Source organism: Apis cerana, linkage group LG6 (assembly GCF_029169275.1).
Source record: "Apis cerana isolate GH-2021 linkage group LG6, AcerK_1.0, whole genome shotgun sequence".
Classification (NCBI taxonomy): Eukaryota; Metazoa; Arthropoda; class Insecta; order Hymenoptera; family Apidae; genus Apis; species Apis cerana.
The window spans coordinates 15,682,562-15,703,873 of NC_083857.1; the positions used below are offsets into that span (position 1 = coordinate 15,682,562).

At 28.1% G+C, this 21,312-nt stretch overlaps 2 protein-coding genes across 4 annotated transcripts in view; one reads left to right on the forward strand and one right to left on the reverse strand.

Moving 5' to 3' along the window:
* Nucleotides 1–15: 15 nt before the first annotated feature.
* LOC107999722 (vacuolar protein sorting-associated protein 53 homolog) lies at nt 16–4,019 on the reverse strand. Its single transcript, XM_017059730.3, has 13 exons — nt 3,659–4,019; nt 3,115–3,515; nt 2,871–2,991; nt 2,660–2,796; nt 2,158–2,587; nt 1,725–2,071; nt 1,492–1,644; nt 1,302–1,427; nt 1,135–1,213; nt 906–1,054; nt 663–828; nt 406–552; nt 16–307 (listed from the first exon to the last, which is right to left on the reverse strand). The coding sequence occupies exons 1-13, from the start codon at nt 3,743–3,745 to the stop codon at nt 146–148; spliced, it is 2,505 nt and encodes an 834-aa protein (XP_016915219.1). The 5' UTR covers nt 3,746–4,019; the 3' UTR covers nt 16–145.
* A 654-nt stretch (nt 4,020–4,673) lies between these two features.
* The window catches only part of LOC107999717 (haptoglobin), a 33,074-nt gene continuing 16,435 nt past the window's right edge, over nt 4,674–21,312 (forward strand). For 2 of the 3 annotated variants that reach the window (XM_062076730.1, XM_062076731.1), the window contains exons 1-3: nt 4,675–4,896; nt 8,666–8,877; nt 19,662–19,794. In XM_062076730.1, the coding sequence (XP_061932714.1) occupies nt 4,833–4,896; nt 8,666–8,877; nt 19,662–19,794 (409 nt within the window). In that variant the 5' untranslated portion in view covers nt 4,675–4,832. Of the gene's footprint in view, nt 4,897–8,665; nt 8,878–19,661; nt 19,795–21,312 lie in introns of all 3 variants that reach the window. The other variant, XM_017059716.3, reaches the window with a different exon arrangement.

A 21,312-nucleotide genomic window follows, 5' to 3' on the forward strand; every position in this document is an offset into this window, starting at 1 on the left:
AATTAAATTAATGAATTTTATATAAAAACAATTTTACTTTATTGAAACAAAATAAGAGAATTATGCAATTTTAATATTTATATAGTTACAATTATATTTAATTTGAATATGTACATTACAATATAAGTTTTACTATGAAACATATTCATATTCTTTTTTTTATTAACTTTTCCAATCTTTTTATTCGCCCGGCTTCATGTTCTGGGCTATCTTGAATGATATGACTCCTAATATCATGAGAAACATCTGTATTCTCAGGTTGTTTAAATTGTTCTAATAGTAAAACTTGTTCTGTTTTTTTCAGACCCTATGAATTATTAGAAATTTAATATAAATGATAATTAATAAAATCTTATTAATTTTAAATAAATTTTAATAATAGAAACATAAAAAAATATTAAATACCTTCATATCCAATATCTTTTGAAATTCTGGTGCTTGTAAATCTGGTAGACGTATTCTACATTGTTTTACAAAGTCTTTTGGAGATTCTATTGGGGACATTACAATTTTAAGAATCATTTCAGCACTTGCCATGCCTTTAACTACTACCTATTTTTTATAATAAAAGATATATTAATATACAATTTTAAATGAAAATTGTTAATTCAAAATATCACGAATAAAAATTAATTAGCAAATTCTTAATTATAGAAAATTACTTTAGTATATGTAGCAGGTGCTTTTCTTTGAACTTGATAACCTGTTGATGGAAGATCTAAGAGAGCAGTTTTTAACATGTGTACATCTAACAACAATTGTTCGGCACCTACGGTATTTAATGGTTTACATTTATACAGTTGTTGTACTAATTTTATTATGAATGAACTGCAAAAAAAAATTATTTTTCATTAATTTATAATAATATCTAATGAAACAAATTCATATTTTACTTTATTCCTTACCTTGCAAATTTTACACAGAGTTGAGTAAAGTATTTTCTACATGAGGATAATCTATCTCTGATAGTAGGTATTGTTTGTCTAAGATGTGCCACAATAGTATTAACATAATTACTTTGATCACCAACAACTTCTATAGCACCCCACTGAACCTAAAAATTATGAATACAAATGAATAAAATTATTTGAAATAATTAAAAACATTAAATATAACAAATAAATGAATAAATACCTTTGTCATTGCAGTTAATGCAGATTCACATGCAGATTCTAAATCTTGAACAAGTAATTGTATACAATTTGATATAACACTATAAATAAAAATAATTACGAATATTATGAAATATTATTAAAAACTTAAATATCGAGTATTTATAAAAAAATTTTTATAATACATACTTATGAAAAATATCTTGTTCTTGAGACAGATTAATTTTTTCTGCATAACATTTATCTGTTTTTTCTCGTAGTTTTTCTTCCAATTGTTGTGTTGTTTCTAAGCAATATTCAGCAGTTGTTAATATACTGAAATATAAATTTATATAATTTATTATATTAATTATGATATTTTTAATTAGTAAACCTTTACCAGCATATACGCGATTGTTCTTCTTTACTAAATCTAGTGCTTTCACCTTCCTTTAGAAAACTTTGGAAATTCTGTATAAAACCTGATGTTGAAAGATCTCGAAAATCACGTATACTACTCATACTGGTAGCAATTCCCACACTACCCCCAATTCTGTAAGAAATGTTAATTATGAAAAAATATAAATTTAATTAGTAGACTCACAAAAATATGTAAATAATAAAAATACTTACTTAGGTAAATTATTTTGCAATATTTTAAGAGCATATTCACGTAAATATTTTTGAAAAGTTTCCGCTAAACTTAACATAATTGAACCTGTACTAAGTTGGGTACATTGTAACATACATTTTTTATAAAATACAAACAGATCTGCACACGAGGATAACACACTACTAGGACCCTCAATACCATCACAATCTTTAGCACCAGGTGGTTGTGTTTTAGAATCTGATACAAATTTATCCATTAGATCTGCCAGATTACGATCTAAACTTTCTATATAAATGTTTAAATATGGTTCAAAACATCTTCCTATGAGATTTGAAAATGATGATGGTTTTGGTTTCTCATTTTGTACCTGTTTTATAATATAAAAGTTTAATACAAGATAATTTAAAATATAAAATATTTTTATATAATATAAATGCATTCTATAAATTATACTTGTTCATTTTGTTCAAATGGATTGCCTGGAACTTTATTATCAGTCATGTCTGTAGTATTTTTTTTATTTCCTACATCCAAATTTTCTAAAGTAATACCACTAAATCTTTTTGCTAATAATGATTCAAAATTACTAGTCCTTTGAATTGCATAAAGTAATAGTTTGACATCTATTTCAGAACGTCTCTTATGCATTAATTTTGTAAGATCTTCTCTTGTAACATGACAAAATTGCACAGCAATTCGTTCTGATATTTCCCAATCTTGAGGAAAAATTGCACCAAATTTTGATTCAAAATCAAGTAAATGTTTTTTTATCCACGCATAGCGTCGATCTATTTTATCCAACCATGCAAAATCTTGATTTTCATCAAAGAGATGTGCATATTCTTGTAATTGAATACCTACGAACCAGGTAAGGAGATCTTTCCTTATAAAAAAAATATGAGTTATTATATTTATATTTAAACATCACAAATAATTAAATTTCTAATAAACATACTTGACTTTAGGATCCAAAACAGACAACACTAAACAACCTTCTGTAAGTTGATTAAAATATTTTGGATTTTGACCAGAAAATGCTTGTTTAAAATCTGCTGTAATTTGTTGAGCCAACTCAACATGTATTTGACGTACCTTTAAATTAACAAAACGATACATTTAATAAAAAAGAGATATTTTATTGTTATAAAAATATAAATATTACATACTTCGTCAGACAATTGTTTTACTTGAGGTATATCCATATAACTATTAAAATGTTGCATCACTTCCATCACTGCTTGTAATGGTAAAACAATTTCACCATATTGTTTTTTTTGCGTTAGTACTCTATAATAAAATTAAAATAATATATAAATACATTAAATTTTATATATATATATATATAAATATAAAAATTAAATATAAATTAGATTAAATATATTTTTGTTAATAAAAATTATAATACATTACTTTAAAGTATCTACACCTTCCACAAGCATATGTAAATGATTCAATGCTGTTATTGAGGCAGTGAGATTTCTTTTAGCAAAGTCCAATTGTTTAATATCTCTTGTTATTTCTTTGACAACTTCTTCAGATTGTTCTGCTTTATCTTTAATATCTTTGATATGCACAAATAATTGTTTTATTACTTTCTGTGCATCTTCTAATGCTGCTCTTCCATCTTGACCTACATTTGTTTGTCCACGTACTACAGAACGAATTTCTTTGTCTATATTGCGTATCTTTAATTCCATATTATTTACTACATCATCTATATTCGATAGAGACTGTTCTGTTGGGAATAGTGAATTTATATAATCTACTACGTTAAAATTTGGTTGGTCCAATGGATCTGTACTAGGTAAAACCTAAGAATTAAAAGATATAAATTTATTCACACATAAAACAAAAGAAAATAAATTATAATGTTTAATAAAATAAGAAAACATTAACTACTTGTTAATGATGAATAACAATTAAAAATATTTTGACAGTTTGTTATTAATCTAACCTGTTCAATGACATTTTGTACATTTGGTGGAAATGTATAAATAGTTGAATTTAAATCTTCTAATTCATCATCCTCGTGCCCTTCCATTTTTTTATATATTAATTTTAATTATATAACTAATAAATATTTCATTCTAAATGTATTTGCGTAAGCATATGACAAGAAAGCATATAAAATGTTTACGTGAACACTTCAAACTTATAATGTGAAAAAAAACTTTTATGCTGCACTTGTTGCGTATTTAGGTACATTTTTTTCACTGTCGATGCAATGTATTAATTATTTTTGTCATAGAAATAAGCAATGATGATTCATCTGATATATATTATATGCATGTTAATGAATATTAGCTATCGTTGCAGATGAATCTACTATCTGATATATCGTGCATAAATATAATTTATATTTAATATATTATATATTATAATATTTATAATAATAATAGAATACAAATGATATTTTTTTTATAATATAAAACAAAAAATAAATTCTTAATAACATAAAAAAATGAATTAATTTAAAAATTAATTACAATAGTTTCTTCATTGATATGAATTTCCATAATTTATTTATTAATATATCAAAATTTATTTCATTAAAATATTATAAAATCATAATGCAATGTTTTAATCTTATTTATAAAATAATAAAATATTAATATTATAAATATTATTAATAATTAAAATTAAAAAAAATTATTCTTCGAATTAAATTTTTTACTCTATAAATATAAAACATCGAAGAGAGATCTGTTAACAAAAGTATATAAATTATAAATATATAAGTTATCTAACAATATAAATTTCTTTCTAAATACAGTTTAAATCAATGCAAATAGATTAATTAAAATTCGCCGCTCTGTATCCTAAAGATATCAATACGTTCATTTCGGTTTCTGTCATTCATTGCTTATTTCATGCTACTCATTAATAAATCCGATATCGAAGATCGCTCGATAAGTAAAAAGACAGTGAGTCTCCGCTCTATGTTTTATATTCTATGGGAGTTGGTCGAACGATCGAAAAGTTTGGTCAGTTGTAGCGCCGACTCGGTTGGAAGTTGTGTAGTTTAAAGGCACACCACTGTACAAAATAGACGCACGTTTTTTCGTATTAAGTAACGTAGAATCAGTAACAATTTTGCGTAGAAATAACGCGAGAAAATTCATACCACAATGCCGCGCCAATCAACATATTGGGAAAAATTTGTATTCGTATATATTTTACATTTATTTTCATGTAAGTTGTACGCAATCGTAAACACCCACCCGGCCAGTTCATTCTGTTCTCGAATAGTGAAAATTACTGATAGTTTTTACACATGTCATCATGATTAATGATGAAGCATAAAGAAGCATTTAAACATAAAAATTAAATTCGATTTTAATAAATTTGTCTGATCGTTTTCATTCTTAGAAACATCTTGCATAAAATGTTTTATGTTTCAGAATTTGAATGAAATTCTTTTTAACGGCTAGTGTTTCATTAAGAATATGAAAAAGAAACAAGTAATGTAGCAAAATATATATTAATATATGTGATATTATTTAATATGTAAAACATATTTTTTGTATTAAGTTTAAGCAATACAAATGTATTATTAGAATAAGTAAAAGAATAATCAGAAAGAAGTTTAGCAATCACGTTTAGTCAATTTTATTTAAAATAGACTGCTATTAGATAATTATTTATTATTAAGTGCAAGATTTGAACGAATTACGAAATATATGAACGTGTTTACATTTTTCGCGGTTTTTTTAAAACTTCTCGCATATATTATACGTATTAAATTATATTATTTTCATTTGTGACACATATAAGATGTAACTTAAATTTTATTACATCTTATAATAGGAAATCGGTTGACATTTATCTAATCTTCCAATTATATTTAGCGATGTAACAAACAATATAACTATGAATCAAAAATAATTCAGCATACATTCTATTTTATTTAATCATAATGATCATGATGATGAAATTTATTTCTAAATTTTTAATTTTTCTTAATATCGATAAAAATTCATTTATAATTTCTTTTTTATTTTTTTCTTTCCAAATTTGACAATCTTATACCATTATTGAAAAATATTATACAAATTCATTAGCATTCTTTCTCTCATTTCTCAGTTATCGCGTAAAATTAGAATTTTCAAAGTCGAACCTGCATAAAACGCGTTTTTCGTTCCTGCCATTTATTCGTTTTTTCTTCTCTTTCGTTTCACAAAGGCGTTTCGAAAGGACCTCTCGTGCGGTGAACGTTATATTCGGAAACGCGAAGTGAAAAACCGATTTAAATTTCAAGCATACGCGACATCGACGGTGCACAAAGCAAAAAATGATTCCATTTTGACGACGGTGATTCGTTTCGCCGTTCGTCGTATATGCTGCTTTTGAAACGTCTTAAAAGCCCCAGGAATATTCTGCGCGCGTGTTAGTAACACGCGCTTCCAGTGATCGATACAGTAACACCTCCCAGCAACAGGGTACTGCCACAAGTAGTTATAGCCGACTAAAACCTCTCCATTCTTCCGTACGGTTTCATTAGACTCTTTCGTATTTTTGACTCATATCCCTCTTTATGCTTCTCTCTCCGTTGATGGAGTCTTGCCTATACGTATAATCGGTTTACGGGATCTAGATCGAATAAATGGCCGGTAATCGAATTAATGAGATGATAATTGACACGGATACGTGAACCTTATTCCTACGACGACCTAAATTTCGCGAAGGAATTAATAGACACTTCCCTTCTGGCATGCTAAATTGTATCGATCATCCGGTTATTAATTGTTGGCCGATGATACAGCTAATTGTTGCTCGACACATCGACGGTTTGCGATAACATGTAAATTTGATCGTACAGGCGGTTTCATTAATTATGGGCGAAAATTTATCGGCCGATTTCGAGATCGTGGATACGATATACTTTGTTAAATTCTCTTCAAGTTTTTACGAATAGATATCGTTAAATCGCTTGCTTTAATAATTTTCTTCATGATTATTTAATGCAATTATTATTTATGTCTGAAACGAGATGCGTGTAAAATATCATGTAATTTGTATTCATTAATTTAACTTATGATATAGAATTAAATTTGGTACAGCTTGTTTTCGTTATGTTTAATGCTTAATTCGTTATCACGAATAATATTCGGTATCATTAATCAAATTGCTAATTTTTATTAATTTTCACTTCTACTGCACTAATTTCGAAATTATCGAAATGTTTTTTCTACAATTATATTTTTTAAAACTTTCTTTTTCAGATTTTATAAATATTTTTCTCCATTTTTAACTTCATTCATTACTTTCGTCACATAGAAGAGTAATAATTTGAAATCACATGGGGCAGAATTTGAATCGAACGAAGGCTTAACTCGAATAATTTATTTCCGAATTTTCGAGAAATTAGTCGATTACAAAATTAGTCTTTAGAAATTCGTTCTTGAAAAATCTCATAATTCTACGCGTTAAAAGATAACTTTGGAATTACGAATTCGATCAATTTATTGTTATCGATCCTTCCTAGATTTAACCTAACCTAATCTAACCTAACAATTTTAAATCACCGATACTGTTCGAAAACAATTGTATTTCCATTTTATTTCTATCGATATTACATAAAACTTTGCCAAAAGCTCCTCGCTAATTTAATTTCCTCTTTCGTTTTTTATTTTTATCCCCTTTCTCTTTTTCTATTATCCGTTGCGAGGGATCTCGGCCGTCTAAATATCTTTCCATTACGATAATGGCGGCGAGTTTTTACGAGACATGCGTGTAACTATTAATTACAATTTTAATAAACATATAAAGCAACAAGATTCGTTTAATCAGTGCGGTCCCGATGCTTTAAAGTTTCACGTCATTGACCGAGTACTGAATTTCCGCAGTTTGTCGTTCCGTAAATTAATTAATGATTTTGTTTTCGATGTAGTTGCACCGTTTCGTCGTTGAATCGTAACGAGACAAGTTTGGCGCGTTACATTTCGCCATTTCCGTCATTATATCCGTACTCTGTACAATTGTACCTTTGACCATGCATAATGAGATAGATTTCAGATCGTTAAATTAATTCATCATTCGCGCGCGTATTGTCATTCGAAAAAATTTTTTTTTTACGGATCGCGTTTTTATCTCCGTTTCTTTATCTATATTTTATTTTATAAATGGTCGACAATTGAAATTTTTCTATCTCGAGAAAAAAATTTTTTTTTTTTTTCCCTTGGAAAAATATTTGGAAAGTAATCGCATTTTAAGTTTTCGCGTTTATATTTCTAGCGGGATGAGCATTTCACGAGATGCAATATTTTCATATAATTAAAATTATACGTGTGTGTGGTGTGTGTACGAATATGTTGATCGCTTCATAAAAGAGAATTAAACAATTTTAACTCGATGAAACGTTTTATAAATCGAATAACATGTTCTCAACCGAGATAATGGTAAACGGAAGTTTTTTTTTTTTCTTTTTTATCAAAAGATGGAATTTTAACGGAATATTATAATAAATTATGTTAATTATTCGAGGAATGAAATTATATTTATTCGGTTACGTAGATACAGTTTGTCGTAATAATGTTCATTCCACTTTGTATTTTTGAATTTTTTTCATACATGAAAATACGAAACATCATCGTACTCGATACTCGAAAAATCTTCTCGTATTCTCAATTTTAATTAAAATCTCATCGATTTGTCATTTCTTTTAATCCCTTAGCGGGGAAACATTTATAATAAAACGGTCTTAACCTTATCTTCGATTCTTCGAGAAATACAATAGCAATATCTCTTTTGATTCTTTCGAAATTAAAAAGTCTCTCGTAGAGAGACTTCTTCATCTCTCAAATATTTTCCAAAATATCCAGTTTCACACGGAATATTTTAAGCGGTGTCGTACGGTTACCATTCCTCCGGCGAGAAATTCCCTAGATGTCCCCACGAGAAGCCCTCGAAAACACGAAAATGTCCCTCTGTTAAATAAAACATCACGTTTGCCGACTTTCAGATGTAACTTCTTCAATGCAGATGCATGTACGACTGATAGCGCCGCGCTACGTAACGTACAACAGTACAGCCACTATGCACTGCAATCATAGCGTCCCCGATGAGTTCTTGCATAAAGTCGAGTTCATGAAGGATGACAAGAGGATATTACAATACATAAAGGACAGAAAACCGCCGTTCCACAGGGGCGAGGTCGAAGGCGCAAGCATGGAGGTGAGTTGCACGCAATTAACGCAACTATCCTCCCCCCTCTCTTCTCTCCCTTACTTTCAATTATGCAGTCTTTAAGCAATTGCGCAGTCATACTTGTCGTCGTGCAACTCCAACTCCTCTCGGCGAATGATGATCTTCAAACCGAGAGTGTTTTTTTTTCCTCTTTTTTTTTTTCGATGGAAACTTGTTGTTCGAGGATCGCGTAATTTTTGGATTTTTTTTTTCTTTTTTAAATTCTCTCCACGTTCTTACGGTAATTAAGGCAATTTTATAATCTTGCAATTCTTCTTTCTTCCTTTCTTTTTTTAATGGAAATGGAAGATTGCTCGTGTAATTTTTTTTAAATTCTTTACGTTGGAGGTAATTAACGTTTCATAATTCCTTTTCTTTCTTTCTTTCTTTCTTTCTTTTTTTTTTTAATGGAAGCGGAGGATCGTTTAATCGTGCGATTTTCAGAATTTTTTTTCGTGTAATTAATATTTCGTAATTCTGCAAGTATCCGTGGTTTTTTAATACCCCATTTTCTTTCTTTCTTTTTTTTTTTGATTCGTTGGAAGATCGTTGCTCAACAATCGATTTTTAGAATTTTTTTTTTAAATTCTTTACGTTCTTATAATTTTGCAATTCTTCTTTCGTTCTTTTTTTTTTTTGTTTTTAATAAAAAGTGAAAGATTGTTGATCGTTTAATTTTTCAAATTCTGCATATTCCAGACAATTAATATTTTTGTGTAATTTATAAAATTTTAAATTCGAAGTTTTTACAATCCTCCATTTTCCTTTCTTTCTTTCTTCGTTCAATATAACGAAAGATCGTTCAATTTTCCAAAATTTTCAAATCTACGTCTCACATTCGACGTAATGGTATTTGATATAAATTTACAACTTTTCCTACTCCTCCTTTTCCTTTCTTTTTCTTCCAATGCAGAAATTAAAAATGGAGGATCCAGGGATCCTGTAATTCTCATAATTTTTTCACAATTTTTAAAAACTATCTCTCCCCCTTCCCTTCCTCTTATCTCACTGAAATATCCAAGGACAACACGTGCAATTCTCAGATCAATTTTCTTACACGCGTATTCCTTTTTATATTCGATTTCACCAGCAATTTCTCAACAATTTCCATCTCTCCTCCTCGAGACGAAAGATCTTCGAAAAGACACTTCGTCCATAATTTTCCCATCCTCGTTCTGTTACATTATTTTCCAAGCTATATTTTATAAAACCCGCGTGTTTTCTGTATAATCCAATTTTGTCGTTCGAAACATTGTTAAATGTCGTCGCGTCCATTTCATTTCACGCGATATTTTAATACATTCCCGGTATAAATTTCACATCTCTGTTAAACGGACAGATAAAAAATTTATAATAACGTATTATTGCTCCTCTCGTGGTATTTCAATATATTTCCACGATTATATGTATACTTTCCTACTTTTTATCTATCCCGATTCGTTCAATTAATTTTTTTACAATCCCTGGAAATTTTCCTGTTTTATCGACGTCTCGCATTTGCCCAATTGTTTGAAGAGTTCGTTTCGTCTTTACTTTTAGATCAGAACGATTTTCGTCAAAATTTTCCTTTATCTTTATTTAAATTTTATTTACGTACATTAATCACGTTCCCTTTTTGTGCGTGTATTAATAACGAGGAAACAGGTTTTTAATGATATCTGTTCACGAACGTTGTACGAACACGAAAAAAAACGATTCCGTGATAGATGATCGCGTGTCTTATTCGAGTTTTCGAAACTTTTCCTTGTGCGATTGGTATTAATGGTTTGGGAAAATTTAAAGAAAAAAATTTTTAAATTACATATTTATTTTCCATATAAATTTCGCGAAATTATTATTTTTGTATACATTTAATAAACGAAAATATTGTACGACTTTGTGAGAAATAGTTGTAATAAATAATTATAAAATCGTTGAGTAGTATAGGTCAAAGTGATGCGCGCCACTTAGGAGGTTAAGTAAAAGAATAGGTATCGAGTGATATAGGCCGTCCGTGTGATGAGGCAAGTAGAATGCGTCGGTTAAGGCGCGACGAAGGATAAGAAAATTTTTCGATGCAATTTTTCCCATTCAAAATTCTTATAATTTTCATTATTTATTTATTTATTTATATTATGCTCTTCGAGCGAAAAATTATCGGATATTATTTAATTGTCAACCACTTTTAAGTTTTATAATAATGATAATATGGACTAATTATTAAATTCGTATGAGTTTATTTATGATCAGACTGATACAAGATCTGGAAAATGAGGCAACAGTCGATGAAGTAGTATGTCTTTTATATAATTTTTTTTTTATATATATTTAATATAATTTTCGAGCAATTATTATTTTTATCCTTTTCGAGCGGAGAAATGATTTAATTATAACAATTTTAAATTTTATTAAAGTAATATTGACTAATTATCGGTGGACAAGTAGTACAAGTCGTTTATGGTCAGGCTCGCGCACGTCTGAGAGATAAATAAGAAAAGTGATATAGACCGTCTATGATCAGACAAGTAATATAAGTCTCTTATATTTAAACAAGTGATATAAGTTTATTTATGATCAGACTGATACAAGATCTGGAAGATGAGTCAACGAAGTAGTATAAGTCTTTTATATAATTATTATTTTTATCCTTTTCGAGCGGAGAAATAATTTAATTATAATAATTTTAAATTTTATTAAAGTAGTATTGACTAATTATCGTTGGACAAGTAGTACAAGTCGTTTATGATCTCGTGCAAGTCCGATAGAGTCAGATAAATAAAAAAGTGATATAGGCTATCTATGATCAGGCAAGTAATATAAGCCTCTTATATTTAGACGAGTGGTATAAGTTTATTTATGATCAGACTGATACAAGCTGAAAGATCAGATAAGTAGAAAAAAAAATGATGGTCGGATAGTCTTGTAATCAGACAAGTGGTATAATTGGAAATTTTTCCATTCAAAATTCGTGATATTATATATATATATATATATATATATATATATATATATATTATATATATATATATATATAATTTTGTCTACGTGATATTTATTTTTATTAATATAATTTTCGGTTCAATTATTATTTTTCTTATCCTTTTCGATGGAAAAATATTGAACAATTTAATTGTAAACGATTTTAAATTTTAACATTATTATAATAATTATTGCTGAATAAGTAGTATAGATCAGACTGATACACGCCACAGAATAGAAGTAGAAATGATAGTTAAGTAATATAGGTTATCTGCGATCAGACAAGCAATATAAGTCTTATATTTGGACAAATAGTATAATTGAAAATTTTTCCATTCAAAATTCGCGATGTTATAATTTTACGTGATTTTTAATTTTCAATAATATAATTTTCGTGCAATTATTATTTTGTATCCTTTTCGAATGAAAAAACATTGAACGACTTAATTGTAACGATTTTAAATTATCGTTTATTATGATCAAGTATCTGCTTTTTATATTTATAAGGGCAAGTAGTACAAGTCTCTTGTAAGGTGGACAAGTAGTACAGATGAAAATTTTTCAAATTTCCCAAAACTCGCTGTACCTTCGTCCGTGATATTTATTTTTTCGCTTTTCGAATGAAAAGAAAAAAAAACATTGGACAATTTAATTTTAACGATTTTAAATTTTATAATAGTGGATTAATTTGTCGTACGGACAGTGGTATAAATCGTTTATGATCGAGCCGATTCATCGGATATAAAATCGGATATTAACTGAAAAATTAATTAAAATAAAATTACTTTGAGTAACGCATAACTTTATTTAAATTATGCTCCAACAATATTTATTCCGTATTCTATTATAATTGACATATCGACCGTCTAACATTAAAGTTAATTCGATGCTTTGAATAATAAATTATCGAGGTAACTTTATTCTTAACTCCAATCGTTAAAATTTCGCCCACCTCTGATGCCAGACACGGTTAGAAGGTCGGATAAGTGGAATAGAACGATAATATGTCAAGCGGGACACAGGCCAATCGCGATGCGACAAGTAGTACAAGTCTCTTATAATCCTGCGAATAGTATAGTTCCATTATTAATCCAATTCGAAACTCTTCTTAAAAAAAATTCTTCGAATCATCATTTTCTTTCTTTCCTCCCCCTCCCTTTTTTTTTTTTACCTCCAAAATTTGCACAATTTGCATCGATATAGCTCCATAACTTTTTTATTATCCAGTATCACTCTCCTCGCTTGTTAACACCGAAATGTACGAAACCTCGATCGATAACAACGCTTAATTTACGTGGCCATCGTGGTCAATAAAGTTGAACGAACATGCATCCAGGTATCGTTAATCTATTCCATCGTGCATTGGGGGTCTGGATACCCGTCTGGTCCAAAAATAAATCACACGAGCCCCGTCCCGCTATTTTTAATTCTCTTTAATCTGCATACACGAACCTCCCGCTACCCTTCCCCCTCTCCCCACCTCTATTCGTCTCTCTGTAAACTTATCAAGTCTTAATTAATAGGTTACATACACGCGTCACGTATTTCGAAAACGTGTGTATCGAATCGAACGAAAATTGACGGTTGGGTGCAGTGGCGCAATCTGTACCGAATATACACAGTTTGATCGATCGTTTAATTTCGATCGCGGTCGATAACTTTAAAGCGGCGGAGCTTCATCTCTCGGGAAGGGAAGGAGAGGAATTAATTTTTTTCGAATTTTTTCTTTTTTTTTTGGAAATCTTTCTTCCATTTGGATTTATTCGTTTCAATTTCTGTCAATTTTTGCGTGTTTTTTCTAAATCGTTTTTCAAAGTAGACAAAAGTGTATTTCTATTATTTTAAATTTATGGAATGAAATTTTTTTAAAATCATTTTTTTTATGAGAATGTATGAGAAAAAATTAAGGAAGCAAAGTAAAGTTTTTTGCTAGAAATTATTAAAAATGGCAGCTTCGTTCGAGATTTTTGTGATAAATCTAAAAATGTTTCCTTTTCTGCACCAAGAAAAATAATGGTGACTTTTGACTTTAAACTTTAAAATTTTCGTACATTATATAATTTACAAAATATGTTTTTTTCAAATTTTCCTCATTGCCGATCGCAATTTTTTTTAAGTAATGTTTCTTTTATTAGATGGTTTAATCCATTTAATTCATCGAGAAAAAGAAAAATTTTAAAGAATTTTAAAAATTTCATTCTACAGATTTATTTATAGCCTTGTTTGTATAGGAACAAGAAATTATAATTAATATCAAAAAAAGTGGAGATATCGAATTTCCAAATATTAAACAATTTTTTTATTATGCAAACAGTTTCGCGTGCACCAGACCAATTTGCAACAATTTCTTATAATAAACCAACGAATACGACGGTAAAACATGTAATTCTCCAATCTCTAATACGATGGCCCTCGAGCCAACTGTCCATGAATGGAAAAGTTTTCTTCTTCGAAGTTAATAATAGGAGCAAAGTTGATGAAACGCGTATATATCGTAACGAAACTTTTTATTTTTTTTTTTTCTTTTAACTCTAATTAAGTATACGAAGGATAAAGTTTTCATTCCAAAGTATTCATAATTCGATGATGATTACGCGACGATTATAATTATTTTTCACGTTAATTTCTTTTTCTTTAATCGTTTCTTATTTTTTACTTTTATTTTACATTCTCTCGTCTCGCGTGTCCGAACATAATCGCTTTATTTCACTCGAAACATCACCATTTTGTCCGATTAGATATAGAATTATTCCACTCGTACGAGTGTATATAGGATGTCCTAAAAATATGATAACATCTCATATAGGGACGTTAACTGGAGTTTAGTGAGGTGATTTCAAGCAACATTTTCCTTTGCAAGAATTTTCGTCGCGGCTTTGTTAACGAGTTATTAACGAAAAACGCTGGCCAATCACAGAGCGCGTAGCCTAGTCGAGTCGCGACGGTACCATTGGCTACGTGCGGCGACCGAGCGCGAACAAGTCCAAGCAACGTATCTCGAAGAAAATTGAATGAGAAGGTTACGAATTGATTGATCAGTCTTCTTTTGTTAATAAGTCGTTAATAAAGTTTTTGCAGAGAAAAATTTTCCTTAAAATTAATACAAGAGTCTCCGTTAAACGGATGTTTGCACATTTCTGAGATATCTTGTATAGTAATCTACTTTTTTTTGAGAAAAGATATAAAATTCTTGTAACATTTTATTTAAAAACTTAACTTACGATAGAATTCGCAAAGCGAATCTTTCATATGAAAAAGAGAAATGATTTGTTATAATTTGTTTCTAATTGCAATAATTGATTACTACAAATTTATTTAATCAACTCGAATCTAACTTTGTATAATCGATTCGCTTTTATAAAAAAAAAGTTTTTCTTTTTTTCGTTTTTCACTCAAATCCTTAATATATTATTTTTTAATAGTGTTTTAATCATTTTTCTATTGATTAAATAATAATGAACTAAATGAACTAAAAGAAGAGAGAAAGAATTTTCATTAAAAATTCACTAGAAAAAGAAAATTCATTAGGAAGGAAAGAAAGAGTGATCGAATAGGAAAATAATCGATTTAAATTAAAAATTGATTTTGGTTGGCAAATATATAATGGGATAAAATATAAATATATTTAGAGATATTTGGTTATATTGAATATTCGTGTTTCTCGTGCGTGTTAAAGAGAATTTAATAAAAAAAGAAAAGGAAAATTGATATTTTTTCGTGTTTTATGATATGAATATGTAAATTTTCTATACTTACAAATTTTCTAAATGGATTACGTGTGATAAAATTAATATTGGCAGAGTCGTGTATTAATACACGATTTATACGCGGTGTGAACGTGATTATAGAAAGTGGATAATGATGAAATTTATAATATTTGAATAAATGTTCCATTATAATAGATCCCTCGAGATATATGATTATTTACATTTGATCATATCTTACGTAATTTTGTTAAATATTGAAATTGAAATGTTGTTCGATTGGTTGTTACGCTTATCCTTTATTTGAGGTTATTAATCGTGTGTTTATTTTATAATTATATATTATTTCGAAAATAATCGAAAAATAGATCTTAAGAAACACGAAACATTTGCAAATTTCTTTGTCTCTTTTATTTTTTATTCGATATTTGTGTAAACATATTGTTATTTTTCATATAATTTTTAACCTATTCATCTCTAATAAAATGATAAAATGATAAAATATAAGGACCATAAATCATAGATTTTTTTTTTAATTTTTGTCGACAAGTATAGTAATGTTGAAATTATTTTTAAAAATAACGTATCGAATCTTATTATTGAAAAAATTCTATCCACTTCTGAAATATATTGTATTTCAAATTTTCACGTTTTTTGTATTTTCATAGATTAATATTTTATGAAATTAACAATTTTCACTGAATAAAAATAAGTTTTTATTATAAGAAAAAAAATATTGGAAACATTTATTAATAATTCCAAATTAATAAGAATCATTAAATTCAAATAAAAAAATCGAATATAAAATTTACGACTTATTTTGATACTGAATTTTAATTTAAAATCCAATTAATGAATTATTAATAAATTACTTCACAATTTAAAAGAAAAAATTTATTGTAAATTTCAATGTTTAAAAAAAGTTCTATATTAAATTATCGATAATTACTTACAATAAAATTCTCTTCTCTAATTTTAATCATCTTGAAATACATTCTTAAGTTCAACATTTTGAAATATTCACAAAAAGTTACTATATGATTCTACAATGAATTTTGTTTAAGAATTATATATTTAATTGTAACAATATATGTTCAGTGTCGAATGCCAACGCCTTACGACGGCTGGACAATGAACTATCGAAATCTGACTATATTTTGTTTACAATATGTAAATGAGAATCATACGAATATTTCTGATGAAATTTTTGTGCAAATTTCGTGTGACGATCTGTATTATTGTTTAAATTAATATTATTAAACTTAATGTAACTTAATTTCATACAATAATAATGTAAAAAATTAATATATAATTCATTCAATATACTTTTTGCTTATAACTCGAGCTAATTTAATTAAACATGCGTACAAAGCTAATTTAATTTAACCTAACACATATCTAATTTCAACAACTATATCACACATATTAAAAATATTAAAAATATCATGGTAAGAATAATTCGAAAGCTAACCTAACTTAACGTACTTTTAATTTCATAAAATGTTATGACAAACAGAAAAGTATTCTAGTATCGAATGTATTTTTGCTTATGACCTAACCTAATTCGAAAATTAAAATTTAATCTAACGTAGTTCATAAGATCGATGAAAAGGATGCTTTCGTAAATAATTATTCCCTTCCAAAAAATTTATCAAATTTATAAAATTATAAAATATCTTTAAAAAAAGATGTAACTAAATTCTATACATAATAGCAAGGAATAAAATTCGGTACAGAGGAAACGGATGATATCATCAATTATACATAGCAGTTTCTCTACTGTGTTAAAGTTTGCCGCGTATTCGTGCATCGTGCAAACGATTCACCTTGCTTTACGAGCCGCATTGTTCCCGAAACGTCGAGTGTAACCTAGAAAAAAGTGACGCATACTCTTTATACGGCCGTCTAAACGCGTTTATCCTGTCCGCAGTCCCTGATACACATCCAGTTGAGAATTATGGTTGACTTTAGTAAGAATGAACAGTGGATGAACAAACGGAAAAGAGAAAAAAAATCCTGATACACTCGTTCAATGATCGTTACAGTATTATTTAATATCCAATAAAAATTACTTAACGCTCGATTGGTTTTCATGGTTCTGTAATAGTCTTTCGTCGATTACATTCATTGCCATTCTTCCTGTTTTTTTTCTTCTTTCTTTAATGCCACGCATTTTAACGAGAAAACAAGTAAAGATTTAAATTGAATTGAGACGTGATAAAAGTTCGATGAGAGAGATGCGATTGGAATAATTGTTTTTTTTTTTCTTTCGTAAAGAATGCGTATGGAGTGGCTTGTTGCACTTTTTTTTAATAAACTTATTTAAAGAAGAGAATTTGATACAAAATTCAATAAAAATTAAAATTCATCGATTATTTTATCATTTTATCAAAAATAATTACATACTTTTTTCAATTTTGTAGAAACATTTCAAAAAATTTTTAAAAATTATATTTTTCAATAAAGATTATAAAGAAAGTGATAAATTCAAATTTCTCACGTTATCTTTATCTGGAAGGATATTCGACGAGAATTGCGCAAAATATCGTTTAGTTATCCTTTTACGAGAACACATTTATTATACTCTATCGTTATACTGTATACCATACCGTTATCCCTCTTATGTCACTTCATTTTCCGTGACCGTTTCTATAAAAACCTCATTTCACATATTTTTCCACTCTGTATTGCTGTATAAAATAAAAATTCTTCCTCTCCCCCTCTCTTCTCTCCACGCGTAGGCGTTCACGTGACCTGGAATTAAATAAAACATCGGTTTTCCAACCGAGGACAAGAGGAGGCGAAACCGCGAAGGCGTTACAGCAGGAAATTGAAACTGCAACCGGTATTAACGTAGACTCGTGTTATATCGAGGATAGACAATATCGAAACGGACTTCCTTAACCAAAGCCTCGATACAGCAGCATCGAAACATGCAAGTTTAATAAAAATAACGCGATATCCTCGATTCGTGACATATTCCTTTATTACGTGCCTCGAAAACTAGTTCAATCGAGCGGAAATAGAAAATGGGAATACCGGTGAAAGATTTTTTTTTCATCTTACGATCTTGTTATTTTTCGTGTTTATTTATTTCTCGAGCAAAAGTTTGAAAAATTTCGTTCTAATTGTAACACGCAAAATTGTATTTTAGAATTAAGACTGGGAATTTAACGCGAGGGAAATTGATTATGATATTGTGGAAAGTAATGAAGAAAATTCTATCGTTTTTTTTTTGTAATATTTCATGTATCAATTATTCAACCTCATGGTAATTTTATTATAATTATTTATCGGTACAAACATCTTATAAAAATGTTATAAATTATGCATTGATATTATTGCATCATTTTATCATTTCCTTTTGTGCCACAAAAAGACAAATGTATTATGATATTTAAAAATCATTCAAATTCCATAAGAAAATTAAGTAGAAAAAAAAATACACTCTTTTTTGTTTTCATGTTATACTTACTAATCAAACAATCACGGAAGGAAAATCAATTGCTTATCTCTAAATCCAAAAATTTTTATAATCGAAATTTATTAATTCTCCATACCTTCTATCTTTTCAAAATGAATAATGCAACAAAAGGATAAGAATTGAATTACATAATCGAACATAAAGAGATCGAGACTTCTTATCGAAAGTTACAAGATCAAAAACACATCAGAAAGAAAAAAAAAATTCTTTCATCACCTCTCACACAATCCACTTGTAATTCTAGAACATTCTGTAGATAAGATTTCTATCTTTGGGAAGTAATTCCTTCTTTCACAACTTTCTTTCTCCTACTTTTCATTTCTTTCTTTCTTTGTTTCTTTCTTTCTTTCTTTCTTTCTTTCTTTTTTGTAATATCTATGGCGTACTCTATGCGATCAGTGGAACGGTCGTTTGATCTATTTTCAAGAGATCGATACAAGCGTCCCTTTCAACCATGCTCTCGACACGCAAGAGGCAATAATGGCGTGGGTCACAATAGTGAAGAGTTCCGAACGACTTATATGTGCAAAAAACAATGGTTGCGTGTTATTTAAGAAGTCTTTAGATAACCGGTTAAAATCGATCGAAACGACAGTTGGTAACGATACATCACGTTTATTTTACAGCATTTCGAAAATGGCACGACAATCAAATTAAAGAACTTACGTTTCGAGGCGTCCGGCTCGTATCACTGTTTGGTTACGATGACGACTCCTATTTATACCGAACACTCAGAAAGCGTTCCAATGAAAGTTATAGGTAAGTCGTATTCTATATTATATGTATTTAATGAAAAAGTTTCATGGTGGTAAGTAGTTGGTCATACCATCGGTAGATAATATCGCCTGGAAAATTTTATCGTGAATTATTGCATATTTTTGAAAATTGAATCATTATAATTACAATTTATTGTGAAAATTGAATAAACAATATGCAGTTTTGATAATTTTTATTCAATTATGAAAATATTTGATCATATCAATATATTAAATTTATTTATATTTTTTTAACTTAATACATTGTATTATCTTATTATTTTTATTACAAAATTGTTGTTTAAATGGCACAAGTTTTTTACTTGGAAGAATAAAAAATTCGCTCGAAAAGAAATTAAAGAATTTTGTTTCAATTATAAAAAATTATAAATTATAATATAATAAATAATTATAAATAATAATAAATTAGAAATATCAAGTAAGTTACTAAAATTATTCTTTTAAAATGATATTGCTTATAGGATAATCTAATATTTTGTCTGAATAGATTGAGTCTCGTTTACTGGAAGACACCTGTCGAACGATTCTATTAACATGTTTCAGTATTGATAGAGTTTCCATTAAGCGCGGATGTGGTGACAACGATACACTATAATATAAAAACGTTTTTTATATTGCAAAATTTTATATTTTAAATTATAATGAGAAATTTTATATTCTATTAATTTTTTTTATAGAACAAAAATTTATTCTTTGCAAAAAAAAAAAAAAAAAGAAAAAAACGCATTACAATACAAAGTTTTGCGATGAATTGAAATTTAAATGCATTGCTAAAAAGTTCCTTTGTTAGAATAAACTTTTATTCAATTAATTTGCTACGACTTACTAACTTTTTACTGTGAATTAATCTCTCAGAGAACTTATACAGAATTTATCTACTCTATTTTTTTTTTCTAAATATTGAAATTTTCTAAATATTATTGAAATTATTGAAATCTTCCAGACCTCAAAAGATAACACGTTGAAAGTTGAAAGGTTAAGGATTCAAAAATATCTAGCTTTATGTATTATTTGCCTTCCTTTACAAGTAACGACGTCATAGACATACAGATATCATCTTAGTTGACGTGCATTATCTCATTATTTATTTTTCTTTCACAAATAATCTAATCTATTCTATTTCAGGTAATAAGCAAATAAACATTACATGCATGAAATGGATAGTGAACAATTTTTTATTGCATCATATAGAATGTTGATATATTCATGGAACATGTATGAATTGATCTAAAGTCAAAACAAATATTAAAATTGATATACAAAAAAATCGGTTTATTTATTAAATTACATGCAATTGAATAGAATACGTATAACTCTATCTTTGTTATATATCTGTCTCGCTTCTAATGCGAACTTAAATTGCTTATAAATTGCTTATATTTGATAAATAAGTCTCAACCGACATTTTTGCATACCAACTTTTATGTTTATATCAAATTTTGTATTTGTTTTGATTATAATCTTTAAAATTTTAATATTTCATTATCCAAACATGTTCCAT

Bases quoted from the DNA above. Each gene is read 5' to 3' on its own strand.
- LOC107999722 (XM_017059730.3), bottom strand. From the start codon at position 3,745: ATGGAAGGGCACGAGGATGATGAATTAGAAGATTTAAATTCAACTATT. The intron at 2,797-2,870 runs GTATGTAATATT...GTTAATTTAAAG, and splicing joins TAAAACAATTGTCTGACGAA to GTACGTCAAATACATGTTGA. The intron at 1,214-1,301 runs GTATGTATTATA...TTTTATTTATAG, and splicing joins GAACAAGATATTTTTCATAA to TGTTATATCAAATTGTATAC.